The sequence below is a fragment of the Homalodisca vitripennis genome, chromosome 2 (genome assembly GCF_021130785.1).
Source record: "Homalodisca vitripennis isolate AUS2020 chromosome 2, UT_GWSS_2.1, whole genome shotgun sequence".
NCBI lineage: Eukaryota > Metazoa > Arthropoda > Insecta > Hemiptera > Cicadellidae > Homalodisca > Homalodisca vitripennis.
Genome location: NC_060208.1, coordinates 139568242 through 139588173, shown reverse-complemented (window position 1 = coordinate 139588173; position 19932 = coordinate 139568242). Strand labels below are relative to the sequence as shown.

Below are 19932 nucleotides of genomic sequence, written 5' to 3'. Positions count from 1 at the left end.
CATGTTTAAAATTTTCAAAAGTTGTACCTGTGTATAAAAAATGGCTCACTTGATTGTCCGAATAATTATAGGCCTATCTCATGTGTACCAATCTTGTCTAAGGTAATTGAGAAATTACTTAAACATCAAATATGTATTCATTTTGAAAATCTCAAATTATTTAGTTCTAGTCAATTTGGTTACCGCACTGATTGTTCAACGGTTTTTAAAGCTGTAAATACTCTTGTAAATAATGTTCTCTTAGCTTTGGAAAATAATTGTTGGGCTCAGATCACACTTTGTGATCTGAGCAAAGCATTTTGATTGTGTTAGACCTGATATATTGGTGAACAAATTTGGAATTCTATGGGTTTCGTGCAAAGAATTTGAACATGTTAAGGTCCTATCTTGCAAATCGCAAAAGGTTGTTATGGTTAATGGAGCTTATTCCCAAGTGGCTGATATAAATATAGGTGTGCCACAGGGATCTGTGTTGGGTCCTGTTTTGTTTATTATATTTATTAATGATTTAAGTTTTAATGTCTCTAGTTTTACTATTATATATGCTGATGATATACCACTTTGTTAAATAGTCACACAAATTTGCTTTACTTAAACAACTTGGTAGAGACTACAATGAATGAAAACTGTTAACTGGTTTAATGTAAATGGTCTCTATTTAAACGCAGAAAAAAACAAAACAAATGTTAATAACTCTTAAGAATATTAATAGGCCTATATTTGAATCTGAAGTTTTTGTTAAGTTATTGGGGGATAATAGTGGACAACAGGCTATCTTGGAAACAACACATTGATTATATATGCAAGAGATTGTCTAGGGTTATTTACTTATTGTGTAATTTAAAAAAAATAGTATCACAAAGGTATATAAAAATGGCCTACTTTGCATTTTTTGAAAGTATTATTAGATATGGTTTAATAATTTGGGGTAATGGTACAGGCCATTGATCAGGTGCTAGTAATCCAAAAGGAAGGCTGTGTGAGAATTTTAGCGGATGCACCTGTGTTAGATCATTGTAAACCTTTGTTTGTAAATATTGGTGTTTTAAACTGTTATAAATCTGTATATTTATGAGGTATTAGTAGATGTAAGAAAAAAGTCACACATGGTTTTGAAAAGAAATGATGTTCATCACTATAATACAAGAAATAAAGATAAGTTAAATGTAGATAGAGCTAGATTAGGTAAAACCATGAATTACCATACAACCTTAGGCATTAAAATGTTCAATTTTGTTACCTTATGCTGTTCAAACTTTACCATGTCAAGTTTTTAATAATAAATTGTATTCTTGGCTAAAAAATAGACCTTTCTATAATATTAATGAATATTTTAGCTGTGAGATCGTTCATAAGGATTTTTAACTTTAGATTAGGCTAGTAATTTAAGCCTTAATATTTGACGAAGCCTATTGTAATTTTATTGAAAATTATTAATGGCCAATAAATTGTCTATTGTCTATTGTCTATAATGTTCCAATTGGGAAGGAAGGCGTAGTAGTTATTGTGGTTTTGTTTGTTTTATCTTCAATGTTGTCTTCATCACTTGAAACAATGTCTCCATAAGTACTAGATAAGGTTGCGTTCATAAGATGACTAACAAAGTCACTGTACTCAGGATCGTCAATGTTACGAGACATGTTATTTATCACTAATAATGAACACTAAATAGGTGACACTAAACACTAAAATGACACTAAAAACACTAAATGAATACTAAAATGACACTAAAAACACTAAATGAATACTAAAACTAAGATATCAATACTTTTAACAAATAAATAAAAACCATATAAACAGAAAACACGACGAAGGAAACCGACTCAGCGATGGTTAGACACGCACTACCTGAAGCCAGACTGCAAACAAAAGCGCCCGCGCTGTACGGCGTCTGTGCCGTGTGGCGGGGAGAGTGTCTAGACACCGCATCTATTGTTTCAAACAATGTAACGCGACAGCTATATTTTGACGCTTGACATAGGTCAATAACCCACACACATGGTTGACGCATACCGTTAGTGACATTGATCGCATTTAAAAGGAACTTAAATTTGCTATAGACGCAGTTTTGTGTCGATGCGCCGTACCGCGTCTTTGCCGTTTGGAGATAGTTTGTCTATGCGCCATACGGCGTCTGTGACGTTATAAGGGTTAGGTTTATACTGATTAATATATACTGGGAGTCTTAAGCCATATCCACCCTATTTACTTTCTTGTCAATAGAGATGGAGTGATTTACAGTGGGGGATGTTTGTATGACCAACTGAAGAGTTTTTTGACTCATACAAATTTTTGACTCACCCCTCCCCCTTAAATGGAGTATTTTGGGGTAATTCAAAATTTTAAAATAGGAACCCCTAGCAAGTGACCTAACTTTAAAGGTATTATAAAAAGAATAAGAAGTAGAGGCTTCTAATGTTACACTATCAAATTTGGTGGCCAAGTTCAATTTTTTTTTTTACCCCCACAGTTAAAGTTACATTTAAAGTTATTGTAAGGCAGATTAAACATTCCCTCACTAGTTATTTTAAGAATTTAAAAATCCTTTTGAATTAGGAAGTCCAGTTACTATGTCAAAGTGGTCTGAATTTGTCTCACATACTAACTAGTAAACAATAAGAGATGACAATATAGCAAAACCGCTATTGGTATTCTCAGAACTTCCTAATGGGTTTTCGTCAGACAAAACAAAACCTAATAAATGCTATGTTTAACATGGTTGTTAATGTTTGTTGATTCTTCAGGGTGGCCACTCAAAACCTCTTTTCAAATTCCCGGTTTTTTCCTGGTCAAAAATTTCCGATTCTTTAGTCTATTTTCAAACCAAATAGACAACTATAATACTATATTTAACCCTTATGCTAAATGGTTTATTGTCATTAGTATTATTTGCAAGAAATGCCACAAAGCTGCAGTGCTCTAGCATTTCGTCGCTAACGACATGCGAGAAATTCGTTGACGATTTATCCATATCACCTACTTATACCTCCTTAGTTTTTATCTATGTGTCTTTCGATGTGTCGACATAACATCGTATGTACCTAATAACTTTCCTTTCTGTGATGTTTTGAAAATACACAATACGGTCTTTGTATCCAATACGGAAATACAAAGATAACAAATAAATACCAACATAGTGCTACCGTATGTAAAATCATATTTAAAATGAAAAGTAAACAATTGTAAATGCAAGTTGTTTCATAACCTCTACTTTCTCCTTAAGTAATAGAAATAGTAGGTTATAGAATGAGCTTCCAGAATATATTACATTTACATAAAAATGTATTGATGTATTTATATTTATAGAGAATCTATTTATGTACAACACAAAGTATGATGTATAGATAAAACCAAAATTAGCAATCACTCATTTTCCGCTTAATAGCTAATGTCCGTACATAGAACCAGCAGACACGATGGCATAAACAATAAATACAGACATAGAAATATGATCGTCAATTTAAATACTATTTATAAATCACATTATTTTGTTACTATATATTTCTAATTTCTATTTTTCTTGGGGGGGGGGGGGGGGGGAGAGACTTGCCACAGCACAGGAGTAGAACTAACCAAATAAAGTCCACTAGACTTTGTGGAGGTAACCTTAGATCAAATGGCGTCAGATGGAGCTCGCGAACATATGTCGATTTTCAATCACAATTTCAAGAACCACATCGCGTAAGTTACGATGTATCGAGATTAATCAGTTCTTGATTCATGAAGCTGTCAAATTGTGTGTGTGTGTGTGTGTGTGATAGTATTATTTGCACTACACCTTGGTTCCATCTAACTTGAATAAGGAGACATTTTCATTCAGTATCATGCAATATGGCACATATTTTAATTCTTAAGTACAATTTAATTTATCCTATCAAGATAAAAGAAAATAAATGGATTTCTAATTCTCTTTACTTTTTTTAACCTAATAAAAAACTTTCAAATTTACCTTGCAATCTTCTTTTTCTCTGATTCTAGTTGTTTCCTCTTTTCATTTGTTTTTACACCCAATTTTAATTCCTCCTCACGTAATTCTTTCAGATCTGTGTGCAACTCCACAACTTCTGTACTACCTAGAATAAGAATTTTATTCGTCTTATATAAAAACAAACAAGAGATATTAATTTGTTTTGTTATATTACAATAAACTTTATATATATATAAAGTTGTATGTATATATATATATATATATATATACATACAATTAACAATTTCTATAGAATCATTTAAAAAAAACAAACTATGAGTGGAAAATGCTAAATATAGTAATTGCTTTCGTGATAACATATACTGATAATATTCCGTTTGATAATTTTTATATCTTTACTGTGCATTTGTGAGAGTAAACTATCTTTTCCTCAATAACAATAGATTTTGTTATAATATTTCACACTTTAAAAATGTTGGATTTGTAAACTTTTTACCCAATTTTTTATCAGAATACGCAATCTAAAGGTTTAAAGGGTAAATGGAAGGTTTGAAAGGATAATAGAATTTTGAACATTTTCCATCATTATGTTTTAAATTTTACAAATGTCCGCCATTCTTTTGTCCTTTCAATATGCTCTATTAACACAGAGAATATTTATTATCTATTTTCTTACCAACAGTTTTGAGCGTGTTTTCCAACAGCTGTTTAGAATCCATTTTGGCAAAGTCCTGAACCCTATCTTGAGGCAGGAACTGACAGAGGTTATCAACTTGAATGTTTAATTTTTTAATGAGTGTTTCTACCTGTTAAATAAAAAAAATCATTAATCACTGAGTACTAAAATAAACACTATTAGTAATGTTGGATGCAAAATCTGTTATTATATTTCTAACAGGCATGTTCTTCTTCATATTTCTCACACAACATTAATGACAAGAAAGAATTACAAGGTTTGACCTCACACAATAAGGATGACCACTGTTTTGATTCTTTTTTTTTTTTTTTGTTTATAAGGGGCAAAAAACACTGCGGTTATCATCGCCCTCAAGAAAGAATTGACACCTGCTCGTATTTGGTGGTGTCAATTAGGTAAATAAAGATTACATTGTATATAACAAAAGAAATAGGAATCACAAGTAGGTGAGTAAATAATTTATACTTAAAACTAGATAACAATAAATGTAACAAGGGAAAGACTGTAGGGAGGTCATAACCCATACAAAGGCTAAAAAGATAAATAGAACATAAATAAGGAAAAGGTACATAACATTAATTAAATAAACTGTAAAAACTTGCCACCAAGGTAGCTGTAAAGGGGCTAATTTGGCAGCTGTCATGATGATGAATAAAAATTAAATAATTAAATAAATATTAACAACAATCGATAATCGGAATAAGTAAACTTAACACAATACTATATTTTATTAATCAGCGACGTTGTATTTAGAAAACATAGTAGTCTTTGAGTTGCCGTCTCGTCATAACATTGAATGTCGTTCAACGAAGCCGTCAGATTCGAGTTGTGCCTATGTACCGAGTAACGAGGGCAGTCAACAAGCACATGTTTGACAGTAATAACAGTGTCACATGTGTCGCAGACCAGAGGATCATCTCTACTCATGAGGAAGCCATGTGTGAGAAGCATGTGGCCTAGCCGCAGGCGACACATACAACACAACACAACCTCCTCACGACGACTCGGGTCACTGTTTCCCAGAGTCCAACGCAGTCTTTAATAAGCCGTAACTTGTTGTTGACGACTGCCCGCCAATCGCTATTCCATTTGGCTGTCAGTTTGCCCTTCACTACCGGGATAATGTCGGAAGAAATCATCCATGCGGTGTAAGACTGGAGTTCTAATGCTTCTTTAAATCCTCTATCTGCCAGCTCGTTTCCGGATACTCCAATGTGTCCAGGTACCCAGACAAGAAAGACAGCAACACCATCGGACTGAAGGGAAGACAAAGAGTGCCATATTTCGTGGATGATAATGTGTTTTGAAAACATGTCGCTGATGGCTTGTATACCACTAAGGGAGTCGCTGCAGATAACCAATTTTTTTGTCATAGGAAACGTTATATTTAGGGCCCTTTTGATGGCAGTTAATTCGGCCGTGACAATGGAAGAGTCGTTGGGGAGACGAAATCCGTATCGTCTAACCCCAGTGACGAAAGCACATCCAGTTCTACAACGTTCCTTTGACCCGTCTGTATAGACAACATCGCAAGGTGCGAGGCTGCCTAGTATTTGACGGAATTCTTGTTGGTAGACTGTTTCTGGAGTGGAGACTTTTTTAAATTTAGAGAGATTTAAAATAATTTTTGGCATTGAGATGCTCCAGGGTGGGATATCACATTGATGAATGACTTTAAACTCGTAATCGTTTAGGCCTATTTCATAATCGTAGGATTTGGCCCTAACGCCTATGGGTGAAGGATGATTTGATCTCGCTAGGAAAGAATTATAGAGTGGATTTTGCAGGACCGGTTCAAACGCAGGGTTTTCTGGCTTCCCTGAAAGAGCGTGAACATAGTTTAGGGACAGTTGTTGCCGTCTATGCAAAAGAGGGGGTTCTCCCGTTTCTGTGAGAAGACTGTTAATAGGAGAAGATCGAAAAGCTCCAGTGACCAGTCTTAAAGCAGAATTATGGACTGGGTCAAGCATTTTGAGAGCACTGGGTCTTGCGGACCCATATACTTAACATCCATAATCTAGACAGGAACAGATGGTGGCTTTGTAGAATCTGAGCATGCATGTCATGTAAGCCCCCCATTTTGTTCCGCTTAAAGCTCTCAGTATGTTCAAGCGCTTCAAGCATCGATATTTTAGGTCTCTCAGGTGAGGCACCCAAGTTAGCCGGGTATCAAATGTGAGACCCAGGAATCTGATATTGTCACAAGCAGAGATTCTCTGACCCAGTAAAGAGAGCGTTGGCTGCTCAACAGTACGCATTCTGGAGAAAACGATGCCTTTTGTTTTAGGTGGCGAAAATGAAAAACCCGTAACTCCGCACCACTGCTCAAGCCTGTTGATGGTAAGCTGTAAAGCTCTCTCCCCCACCGCTAACTTCTTTGTAGAGATGTAAATAGAGAAATCATCTACAAACAAAGAACAGCGCACAGGAGGGGTAACGCAAGATGATATGTTATTGATTGCAATGGCAAACAGAGTGCAGCTTAGTACGCTACCTTTTGGAATACCATTTTCCAGCGTGAATGAATCGGAAATGGTTGTCCCAACTTTGACCTGTATGGTTCTTTCCGACAGGAAGCCCTGTATGAAAGAAACCATGTGGCCCCCTACACCCCAAGATATTAAAGCATTTAATATCCCCCTTCTCCAAGCCTTGTAATAAGCCTTAGAAATGTCGAAGAATACAACAATCAACTGTTTTCTTTCATAAAGGAATTCAGGATTGCCGATTCCAAGGCAAGTAGATGGTCACTTGTAGACTGGCCTTGTCGGAATCCGCACTGGGAAGGTGAAAGAAGGTTATTTTTCTCCAGAAACCAAACAAGACGTCTGTTGACCATCCTTTCGAGTACTTTGCAGAGACTGCTAGTAAGCGAAATTAGTCTATAGCTTCCTGGAGAAGTTCTATCTTGGCCCAGTTTTTTTGGAGAGCGATAATGTGTGAATGACGCCAAAAATTAGGAAATGTGTTTTTTTAAATAGATTCTATTATATAATTTTAGAAGATCTTGTTTTCCATCCTCCGTCAGGTTCCGCAACATGGCATAATGTATGCTATCGGGACCTGAAGCAGAATTTGATGTCACCTTTAGTGATGAATCAAGTTCATCAATGGTAAATGGAAGGTTTAAAGGAGAGTTGTTATTAATATTTAAATTTAGAGGATGTCTTTCTGTATTTGTTTTGAAATTTTGAAACTCCCTATTGTAAGATGACGTTTTTGAAATTTCCGTGAAATGTGAGCCGAGTAAATTGGAAACTGTCAAGGGATCAGTTACCACATCGGTACCATTTTTCAGAGCAATAAGAGAAGGTGGGGAGGTCTTACAGCAAACAGATCGAAGCTTCCTCCAAACATCAGATGCAGGAGTAGTTCGTTTTATTCAATCTGTGTAGTCCAGCTGCCAGGACTGCCGCCGTCTCTGTCTAAATACCTGTCTTGCTTTTGCCCGTGCTCTTCTGTACCTACTTAAATTTTCTTCAGTCGGTGATCTGTTGAACTGTCTAAAACATTTTCGACGTTCATTTAGAGCCGCCGAACATTCTTCAGACTACCAAGAAACCTGGCGTTTGTTTGGTGAACCCGAGGATTTTGGAATGCTCCGCTCTGCGGATGTTATAATATTGGATGTAAATAATATAGTGGCTGTATTTATGTTGTTTGATTGGATATTAATAGTTTGAGAAATTATGTTCTTTTTGTACTCGTTCCAGTCAGCCCTCTTAATTTTCCACCTGGGACACCTGCCTGTCGAAGATGGAAAGGATTGAAGCCACGCCAATGGGCGCATGGTCACTCCCTGACAGGTCAGGAAGTACGGACCAATGCACTCGAGTTGCCACGACCGGACTGCAAATTGACAGGTCAATTGCCGACCATATGCCAGTCCTAGGGCACATGTAAGTGGCCAACTCGTCATTGAGAACGACCGCTACCACTTCATCCTACAATCCCGCAACCATGTTACCCCTCCGATCAGAATGGCTGGAACCCCAAGAGCAATGGTGTGCATTGAAATCACACCAACCATCAGGAAAGGAGACGGGAGTTGGCTGTAGAGATCACGTAGATCATCAAGAGATAAATCAAAAGGGGAAGGTGGAATATATATGGAGCTAATTTGGCAGCTGTCATGATGATAAATAAAAATTAAATAATTAAATTAATAAATATTAACAACAATCGATAACTGGAATAAGTAAACTTAACACAATACTATATTTTATTAATCAGGGACGTTGTATGTAGAAAACATAGTAGTCTTTTACACACAAAGTAATTTTGAGTCTTCAAAGTGGCTTCTCAAACCATTAATATTCCATTGTAACAGCATTTTATATTATATTATATATATTATTTTGTGCTAGTTCATCGTAATTTTTTTTTTTTTTTTTAGATACAGGACGGAAGTTACCATGAACAGGTTAGAACTCTGTCTGCATCTCCAAAGGGTCCTCAACCATATCATCATCAAGTGATAATTGGGAGGATCTGGACGAGGATGGATTAGTCTTTTTCACTAGGAATTTGGATCTATTTTCTGATTTTGCTTGTATGTTCTTTTTTAGTTTGTCGGCGAGTTTTTTCCTCTCTTCCAAAGATAAGGCGGGTTTCGTATTTTGTTGCACCTTATCTCTGAAAGTAGGAGTAACTGTTGGGCGAGCTTGAATCTGTGTGTTGCACTTAGTATGGGGCGTGTGGACTGCTTGGGAAGGATTACTGGTGGATGCCAACGGATGTTGTCCGGTACCGGCTGCAAGCAGCTTAACCAAAGTGGCAACCTGCTCTGTTAAATTGAGTACCATACCATCCAAGGCGATACATGACGGGCACTGTGCGGATTGGACTGGGGCTGAAGCAGCTTCGGAGTACGAGACTCCCTTTTTAGGGGTTGGAGCGATTCTTCTCCTGTACTCTTTGCGGGCTTCATTAAAGGAGAGTTTGCTAAGAGTGACAATCTTCAATACTTCCTTTTCCTCTAAGTAAACTCTACACTCCTTCGGGGTGGCCGCGTGTTTGCCCTTACAGTTCACGCATCTGACGTCGTTCTTGCAACCTTCCTCTTGCAACGGGAACAAGTCTCAGGGCCCGAGCACGTCTTAGTAGAGTGCCCGAATCTCTGACAACGGAAACACCGCTGCGGATTTTTGAAGTATGGCCGTACAGTCAGGGATAAGTACCCAGCCTTAATAGTTTTTGGGGGTTGGGGAAATCCAAAGGTCAAAATTAGACCAGGAGTAGGAACCTTTCTCCCATTCTCTGTCCGAATTATCCTGACCACATCGGTCACCATTTCACACTGCAGCTCGTCCTTGATTTCCTCCTCACTACACTCCATCAGGTCACGGCAGAAGACGATCCCCTTGGAGGTGTTCAGTGAGGAGTGCGGTTGAACAACGACTTCCACCTGATCAAAAAAAACTCGTCATCTAAAGGAATTTCTTGGCTTGGATGTAGTTCGCAGCCTCCACCAAGATAGTTGGACAAAACACAAACATGGCCGACTGCCTATAGTTCTATAGTAAAGTGGCTCCAGGAAAAAGTGCATTAAAGGTGGTAAATAACCAACAAATTTTACTATACTTGTGTACAAACCTTCCTGGATTAACAGTAAGTCCATTTACTTACAAAATACAATATCTAATCAAACCATTTTTTTAATTATTCGACAAAAACTGAAAATGACTAAGCAAGCTCTATTTTAACATCAAGACTTTTTAAAAGACAATAATTAACTACGAGCTTTAAGAAAAATCTCATTAAGAAGAAAATTCGTTTGCATGAAACTAATAACTTAAGTTAGACTCATTCAAGCTTAACTCTCTTTCAAGAAAAATAAAATACTTTACTGTGACGTCACAAGAACTGCCAACACAACTGGCTTAATACACGTCACCTGTTTCAAACAGACATTCAACCTCCACATCACTCAGTGCTGGCACACGGCACTTGGCCACCTGATACTGGAGCACTGACCCCGGACACCTAGTCAGCACTGTCAGCGCTGACCTACAGCAATACAGCTGCTGCTGTACTGCATATCTCAGTTGACACGGCACTTGGCTACCATTTAACCAAGCACATTTATTTCAACATTGGTTGACTATTAAACTTGACCTCTAGAACTTAAGAAACTATAACAGGAGCAATCAGCCAAAGCTTACCTAAAAAACTGTTTAATTTTTTTACCATATTTAACAGGAGCAATCAGCCAAAGCTCACCTAAAAAACTGCTTTATTTTTTTTACCATATTTAACAGGAGCAATCAGCCAAAGCTCACCTAAAAAAAACTGTTATTTTTACCATTTTTTAACAGGAGCAAACCAGCCAAAGCTCTCCTAAAAAACTGTTTACTTTTTGCCATTTTTAACAGAGCAACCAGCCAAAGCCTACATTTCCAAACTTTAACTCAAAAACTGCATCACACTTTTTTATATTGACAACTATTGTTACTCTAAAGTATATATATTACAAACCAACTAAGGTAAAAAAATGCCTAACTAAGTATCCCTGTGGCTCATGTGAAATAGGAGTGAAATACTCAGTCTAAAGTGCACTGGTCCTTGCAACATGTGGTATCATGCAGGCTGCCAAAAATGTAAAAGAAAAAACTTTGAAAAAAACTAAGTTCTCAAGATATAAAAACATGGACATGTTTTCACACATGTAAGGCAGGAGGCTCAGATTATGACAAAGATCTAGTTATAAATACCATAGACAACCCTTCCTCCTTTGACTTAACATCAAATACTCATAACCAAAAAGACATTCTAAAACAACTCCATAAAAACTCTAGAGAGCAGTATTTTTAGAAAATGAAGATGATAAGCTTGCTATGGCTGCTACAATAGGATCGGCACTGCTGGAGGAAAACAAGTTTTTAAAAAGAACAACTGACTATTGTAGAAAACAAGTTATCATGTTACAATGTAAATTAGCCAGTAATGAGGCAAAGATTGAAGAAATGGCCGAAGAAGAGGAAAAATTTCTTGGGAACGTCAGACCTCCAATATAAAAAGTAATGCATCTCCCCTTAGAGCAAAACAAATCTTCAAGAAACAAAATATTTAACTTAACAGTTCTCCATCAGAATATACAGGACTTATCTAACAGATCAAATAGACTGATACAACTTTATAGAAAACCAGAAACCAACACCTAATATAATAATACTAAGTGAACACAGTCTCAAATCTCAGGAAATTGAAAATGTTGCTCCAATACCTGGATATATCCTCCAGAGCACATTTCTGTAGGGAAAAGCATATAATGGGTGGGGTTTGCAATATATGTAGAAGATACCTTAGAAAGGAGTACCTTTAATGTACCAATCAGTCAGTACTGTGAAGAACTTGTATGTGAAATGGCTTTGGTAAAGGTTATGCTCAATACCACCTGCTTATACATAATGGGTACCTACAGATCACCATCATCCAACTTAGACGAATCACTTAATATTCTTTCAAAAACTATTGAAATCAGTAAACTGGAAAGTTTCAAAACCTTCTAATCATGGAGATATAAATGTAGACATTTTAAAAAACCTGACAGAAGATCAGGTAAATTTACAGGAGATGTTGGCTTCTCACAGCATTCAGAGGCTGGAGCTACCACCTACCAGAGTAACCTCCAACACCATTTCATCAATTGACTGGATATGTACTAACTTAAGAAGTGAAGAACTAACTGCAACCGTGTACGATTCTGGTCTATCAGACCACACTGCTCACGTCTGTACTATTAAAACAGAGTACGTAATTGAGAATTTCAGTAGTAGATATCGAACCTTCAAGACAGAAAACCTCCTTGAACTAAAATGTCTACTTCAACATGAAAACTGGCATGACATTGAACAATTTGACACCGTTGAAGAAGCCTACAACAGCTTCATAAGGACAGTGACAATGGCCCTGGATGCTGCCTGCCCCAGAAAATTAAAGAAACCTAGAAAGAAAATTAAAACCCTAAATTCTTTGCAGATGAAGAAGCCAGCAGGCTTAAAGAAAACTTTCTAAGACTACAACATCAGTTTGAAACAACAGGGGAACTCGACATCAAACAAGACGCAGCAAATGCAAAGAAATCCTATGACCAACGCTATAAAACAACTGAGACAAAGAGCCTCTGCCAACTTCATAGAAAGAGCTGACGACAAGCCCAAAGCCATGTGGAAAATAGTTAATAATGCCCGTAACCAAAACAGGAGCTCTACAGATGACATAAAACTGAAAATAAATGGACAACATTTCACATAACCCTCAAGAAGTCGCCAATCATCTGAATTTATTTTTTGTTAATATGGCAGAAACAACACTACAAAAAATCCCAGCGGATGATAAGAAGGAATTGGAATCTGTGGAACCACATGAAACAGCATTAATGGAAACAATGACCAAAACGAGCATCGAAGAGGTTAAAGATACAATTAAAAACCTCAAATTCAAAAATTCAGCCGTATTGATGAAATTTCTTCCCAAAGTATTAAAATTTTGTGCTGACGAACTAGCCCCCCCATTGGTTGCCATATTCAACAAATCTTTTAAAGAGGGTCAATTCCCCTCAAAATTAAAAATTTCGAAAGTATTCCCTAAATTTAAAAGTGGGTGCAAACATGATGCAAACAACTACAGACCAATTTCACTGATTTCACAACATTTTCAAAATTATGTGAAAGAATTGTTCTTCAAAGACTCCTGGACCATTGCGCTCAGCACAATCTCTTAAATGAAAACCAACATGGATTTACAAAAGGGAAGTCAACTACAACGGCATTGATCAAACTAATTGAATCAGTGACAGACAGCATTGAAGAGGGAAAATTGACCACAGCTTTGTTTCTTGATTTAAGTAAGGCGTTTTGATTGCCTCAGCCACAACATCATTCTGAAGAAATTGGAATTGCTTGGAATCAAAGGGACAGCAAATAATTGGTTTGAGAGCTACTTAAACGGGTCGTACCCAACTAGTAGAGCTCTACCACTCATCAAATGGTATCACAAAGGCAGTCAGATCAAAAGTCCTTCCAGTGCTGAGAGGTGTGCCACAAGGTTCCGTATTAGGACCAGTGATTTTTCATTCTCTTTACCAATGATCTACCCCAACACCTAGGAAACTACTGCACACCTCTAATGTATGCGGACGACACTACCTTATTTCTGACCCAACGTTCAGCAGATGGCCTTGCGGTCTCATCTTATACAGCTCTCAACATGGCCATCCAATATTGCTATGGAAATGACCTTGTAGTAAATCCATCAAAGACTAACCAGATCGCTTTTGGAAGGAGAGCATCAGAAGTCCCAACCATTCCAGATGTCAGTATTGAAGATCATTTAAAATTCCTTGGAGTAACAGTGGATACCGAACTAAATTGGATTAATCACGTCGACAATCTTAGTTAAAAAACTCAACACTGGTCACTTTGTCATCAAGCAAATTCTTTCTCTCAGTAGCCTTGAAACAGCAAAAATAACTTACTTTTCCCTTTTTGAGTCTCACTTGCGCTATGGTCTTGCTGCCTGGGGTGGAACTACTGCTTCAAATCTCCAACGGATACTTATCATACAAAAGAAATGTATTAGAAACACTGGCGGGACTACAACCTCTGGAGAGCTAGAGAGGCATTCAAGTCTCTGAGGATTCTCACTGTTATTTCGCTTTACATTCAAGAAGTAATAATGTACGCTGATGGGAGAATCTTCCAAGGACCAATGATGTACACCACTACAACACCAGAAATGTACACCTTTACAGCCTTCCTGTACATCGTCTGAGGCTTTATGAGCGAAAACCATCATATATGGGAATGAAGCTCCACAATCTCCTACCACCCTCACCTGCTGTCCAAAAGAGGAAAGGAACTCAAGATAGCACTACATCAATGGGCTTCTAGACCGGCCATTCTACACGCTGGAAGAGTATCTTCAAAAAACCTTTTCCTGATGTTAATGTATTTAATGACACTGTTTATAAATCTCAAAGATTGTAAATAAAGATATTCTCATTCTCATTCTCATTCTCAGTTCCATTCCTTAATTTGCTTACAGATTTAGGCTGACCAGAGGAAACAAAAGCCTTGTTAATAAGGAAACGACTAACCTTCGTTAGAGTTTTGCCCTCATCCTTATGACTCACGATTAGGTATGAGTTGGAATGCTCATATTTTCAGCTCTTACTTTTTCTTCCACTTTCCTTTGTTTTATATATGATTCATTTTCAGAATCTGACAACTGTCGCTTTTTCTCTGGATCGTTGTCTCTTCCTCCGAATTCTTGCCCTAAGGGTGGGGTGGTTTGAATATCCATAGATAAGGTCACCAGCGCATCGTGTTTAGTAGTGCGATTCACCGGGAGCGGGCATGCCCTCGGGTGTCCCACAAACCGTAGCTTGGGGGACAACCCTACCGGTTTCCATCGATTACCAAGTCGGGAATACGCGCACAACTTGGACTCGCACGTGGCAACAGGGGCTCCGACACCCCTGCCTACAAAGACACCCCTGAACACTTCCTGACCAAGGACCGAAGTGGCTGGCTTCTGAACCAGCACATGACTTACGCCTCGGCAGAGACAAGCTCACATCAGCTCTCACCGACACCAGATAGGACATCTAGTGCCGGCTTAAGCACTCCCAGCGAGCCATGCACTGGAACGGTCAGAGGACGGGTACTTATAAGACCCTGGAGGGGGATTTGGTAGGAATTAGGGAATGGTTAGGTGGGAAGAGGCAGTTTAACGTCATACCCAGGACGGCCACTGTTTTGAGTTTCAGAAGAACGTAATGCACATAATCAGAGGCTTTTGAGAACTCAGATAATGTCAAAGTTTTGTTTCTTGTCTGTTGTTAATTGCTGGATGAATATCAACTGTAGTTGAGAGCATTGTCAGAAAAGGGGCATACAGACTTATATATGTTCTTTCTCTGGAAGTCATTTTAAACAATCTGCTGTGTTGTTAATCTTTTCACAAAATTTCATCATGATCAGTTAATTTTTTGTGATATGGGCGATATTTTTCTAATGGCAAGTTCAGTTTCTTTATTTAAATTCCTACAATAAAGTGACCAAATCTGAATTGAACAAATTAATTATATAGAACAACATTACAATTCAATGTTATTATGAAGTGTGTACTATTCTAGAATAAATAAAACAGATTATTAATCCTTCAGTATGTTACATAAATTGCAATAGGTCTTGTCATGTTATTCATTAGCATTTATTATTTACATACAACTGTCATTCCTACAGTACTACATACTATTCAGAAAGGTACATAAATATTTCCAAATAGTAAAATTGTATCTATACATAATCATTTCAAAACTAATACATTTATAATATCCTTCCAGCTAATAGAAAGGGTTTCTTTCTAGATTTCATAACCAACTTTTGCAATGTTTTCTGTCACATTTTGTAAAATAATAAAGGATGTTTTGTTTTGTCACTACAAGAATAGCAATGTTTGTAAACTTAGAAACAAGGATAAACTCATGATTAGGGAAAAGTAAACAAAGGCAATACAAGGTGAGCAGCTGCTCCATTATCTTGGCATAAATTGTAAGTTATACAGTACAAGAAATTATGTTACGCTTTTCATGGTGTGCAAGCTGGTCCTTGAGGTTAATACAAAATTACCCTTTATACTTAATAAAATTTCAAAATTTAGATTAACAGATTATTACAGTTTTGTTTTGAAAAGTTAATAGTTCATATTATTTTATGTTTGTTTATAAAAGATTAATAAATAACTAAAGGAGTTTATAACACATATGTACACACGCACAGGAATCCATACAAGAAGAAGAACATACACCCATACAATTTTGATAACTTACAATAAACATATATAAATCAATAGATTTTAAAATTAAGATAAACTAGCAACCTATTTTAGAGTTAAAAATAACATAAAACAAATTATCATACATATAAGATAGAAATACATAAACTATTGTAAAATTGAATCATCAGATAAAATAAAGTAATTTCTTTAGACCAAATACCACAGAATATATTAAATCTTAATATCAAGGAGATTGTTATGCAAAGTAAGTTTACTACACCTGGAGTTATAAAGTGAATTTAGATCAGCTGGTGACTTTACAATAATGGAATTTTATTCATTTGAATGATGGCTTAATATGAGACTGTGAAGAACCTTTTTTTCATCAAAGTTAATCAACATTTGAGTTATTAAATACAGTAATACATTTTGTGTTTAATTGGTGAATCTCGATTTTTGTAAAAGAACAGAATAGACATATACTAGATGATGAACACTTGAATAGTGGATGGTAACCAGAACTCTCAGATCTTCAAGGATTACTACTACCAGTATTAAATCCACACTAAACTGACAAGGATGATTGGAAGATGAATAAGTGTCAATGGAACACACACAGTAAAACTGGATTTAAACTCAAGTAAGATCTACCCAATTTATGATTCCAAATCTTACAAAAATTCGAACCTATTTTGTATAAATTCAAATCTAACATGCACCACAGCCTTTTCTATGTTGGATATAATTTTTTTTATGTGCCCATGGCAGAAGTATAATTCACGAAACCCTGTATCATACATGTGACAAATAAACTCAAAAATAATTGTAAATCAAACGCTTATTTATTTATATCAATAGCTAGTGAAGCAAGGGCAAAGAATGGGTTAGTAAATAAATAAAGCAAAAAGACACAATTAATAAGATGAAATAAATAAATAATAAATATACTACTATATTGCTCCTCTCCTTTCTTTTATTCTATGACTATGTTTACCATGTATGTAACAAAGGTCACTATGAAAGTTTTGAGATATCAGCAGATACAGCAATAATCATTTTCATCTGATTATTCAAGTGGAGATCAGTACCTGACAGTAACTTGGATTCATCAGTGTACTTATGTCATCTGTACAGAAGGACCAATTTCATGATGTCCTAATAGTTATCAAAAGAGCATTTTCCGGCTAAGATTTTAAAGTTGGTTTTTTTCAAGAGGAGTATGTTACACGTCTCAACAAAATTTGTTTTAATTATGAAACACCATTGAGTGCTACTAGTTTTAGGTGGTATTCTAAATTTAGAAGAGTTGTAATTCATCTATAGACGAATGTTCAGGAAGGCTGCATTCCACTTTCGCAGTTGAACGTTAAGGTTTAATTTTGCACCACAACAATGTATCTTTTCACACTGCTGCTGCAAACTATGGATGTCTTGGCTTAAAATGAATTAAAACAATGAAGCACCTCCCTTATTCACCCAACCTTGCTAATGTGTGACTTTTGGTTACTATTCAATTTGAAAAACATTTGTGTGGTCATCAATTTTCTTCGGGAGCCAAAATTGATGATGAAATTTATAAATATTTTGACTCCATTCCAAAAGTTGACGGGCTAAGTGGTTTTGACGAATGGAAAACTCTACTTCAAAAGTCCATTGACGCTGGAGGGAATTACTGTACTTTGATCATGCCTAATGTTTGGTCTCTTATCAAATGAATATTTTCTTCACTAAAAAAAAGTTGTGAGTGACTCTCAATGATATGGCATTAAGTCAAATAATTAGCCAACTAATTTTGTCATTTTGAGAGACATCTTAAGTTTTTCTTTTAGTGAAGAAAATACTTGTTAGATAAGAGAGAGCCATACTCAAGAATGCCCAAAAGTCTATGTGTGGACTAGGATAGTTGGCAAACACATTATTGAACATTTTGTAACCAATGGAATTTTTTGAAATTTAAAGAGAAATTCTTGTGAATTAATGTTGAGAAATACTAATGTACCAGCTTTACGTACTCTGTTAGGCTGAAATTATAGCACAGTTTGATTTCAATAAGATGGAGCACAGCCTCATTATGATATAGGCTACAAATACTAATGAACAAAACATTTCAAAACTAATTGAAAGGATGTTGGAGAGCAATAGAGTGACCACATAGATCACCCGAATTAAACCTTTTTATAGGGTTAATTAAAACAAAAAGTTTGCCTGGCCTACAACACTCAGGAGCTAATTCAGCACACCACTAACGCAGTTAGCTTAATATTTCATCATATGATACAAAACTTGTCTGTCCGCACAATATCTCTAAAACTAACAGACCACTAGACTCGAAATTTTGCATGAAGGTTCATTTCAAAATAAGCGACACTGAGTGCAATGATGGTACATGTCACTCCATGGAATTTGGCTGAGCGTTGGCAAATAGTTTTACACTGGTCATATGAGTAACCATGATGGCAATGAGAAAATAGAAGAATAAATAAATGTGTAAAGAAGCTGAGTACAATTATATGAAATTTTAACATGTGACATATTAACACTTGTAACTTATTCAATATTCATACAGTGAAAATAAAAAATAATGTAGTGGAAAGTCAATGACAAAACTAAGTGACGAGATTTGATTTCAGCGCACTCTTGCGTTGTAGTACCTTCCCCATTTCACCAAACTTTTATTAGTTGAACACTGCTATGAAACATAATTTAACTCAATGAACAAAACTATGAATGTATCAAATGTCACGATAACTTGAGAAAAATCATTTGTAGTATTTAAATTTTGAATGAAACTTTATTTCTACATAGATAAGAATGATTTTTATGATGGTACATGTCCAACCATGGAATTTTTAGGCACCTTTGAAGCCTCACTCAGTAGGCTGACACAATTTCTCTTTTGTATGCCAAGGGATGTTAAAATGTCTTTTCTGTATGATGTCTACCTATCCACAGGTCACCTTGAGAATAAAATGAGCTATAGACTTGAAATTTGCATGCAAGGCTCAGCGAAGCCTGATACGCAATAAGTGGTTTGGCGTACTGATAGCTTGTATTTAGGGAGTTCTTAAAATTATTACAATACTTAATTATATTTCAATCATAGTCTTTTTAACTAGTTTTAGAAGATCATTTATTTAACAAAAATTTAATAATCCACTGATTTTACCATCTGGTTTTTGGAAATAGCACAAAATAACTAGTAGAAGGAATGATCTTTTTACTGACATTTTAGTTATAAAGTAAATATGAAAATTATCTAAAACAAACTAAAATTCCATTTTTGAAATTTGTCACATTTATATTTGCAACTACTAACTTTTGCAAGCTAATACATAGCTCAGATTTTTCATTTTCTCAAAACTGGTACAATGTGATAGTCCTCCTCCCTCACCCCTTATGTATTTTTCTACAAAATTATAAACTAACTATTTACAATTAAAAGAGAACAAGTGGTCCCAAAGACTAGGAATTGACAAAGGTCGGTGCTCAATAAGACTGGACTTGCCAGACGCTGAGGGGTCTT

At 36.1% G+C, this 19932-nt stretch overlaps 1 protein-coding gene across 2 annotated transcripts in view; it reads right to left on the bottom strand.

The window, feature by feature from the left end:
- Positions 1–19932, bottom strand: part of LOC124354821 (structural maintenance of chromosomes protein 5) — a 98600-nt gene that overhangs the window by 61806 nt on the left and 16862 nt on the right. For both annotated transcript variants that reach the window (XM_046805562.1, XM_046805564.1), the window contains exons 4-5: positions 4605–4734; positions 3950–4073 (exon numbers count right to left, since the gene is read on the bottom strand). In XM_046805562.1, coding sequence (XP_046661518.1) covers positions 3950–4073; positions 4605–4734 — 254 coding nt within the window. The remainder of the gene's footprint in view (positions 1–3949; positions 4074–4604; positions 4735–19932) is intronic.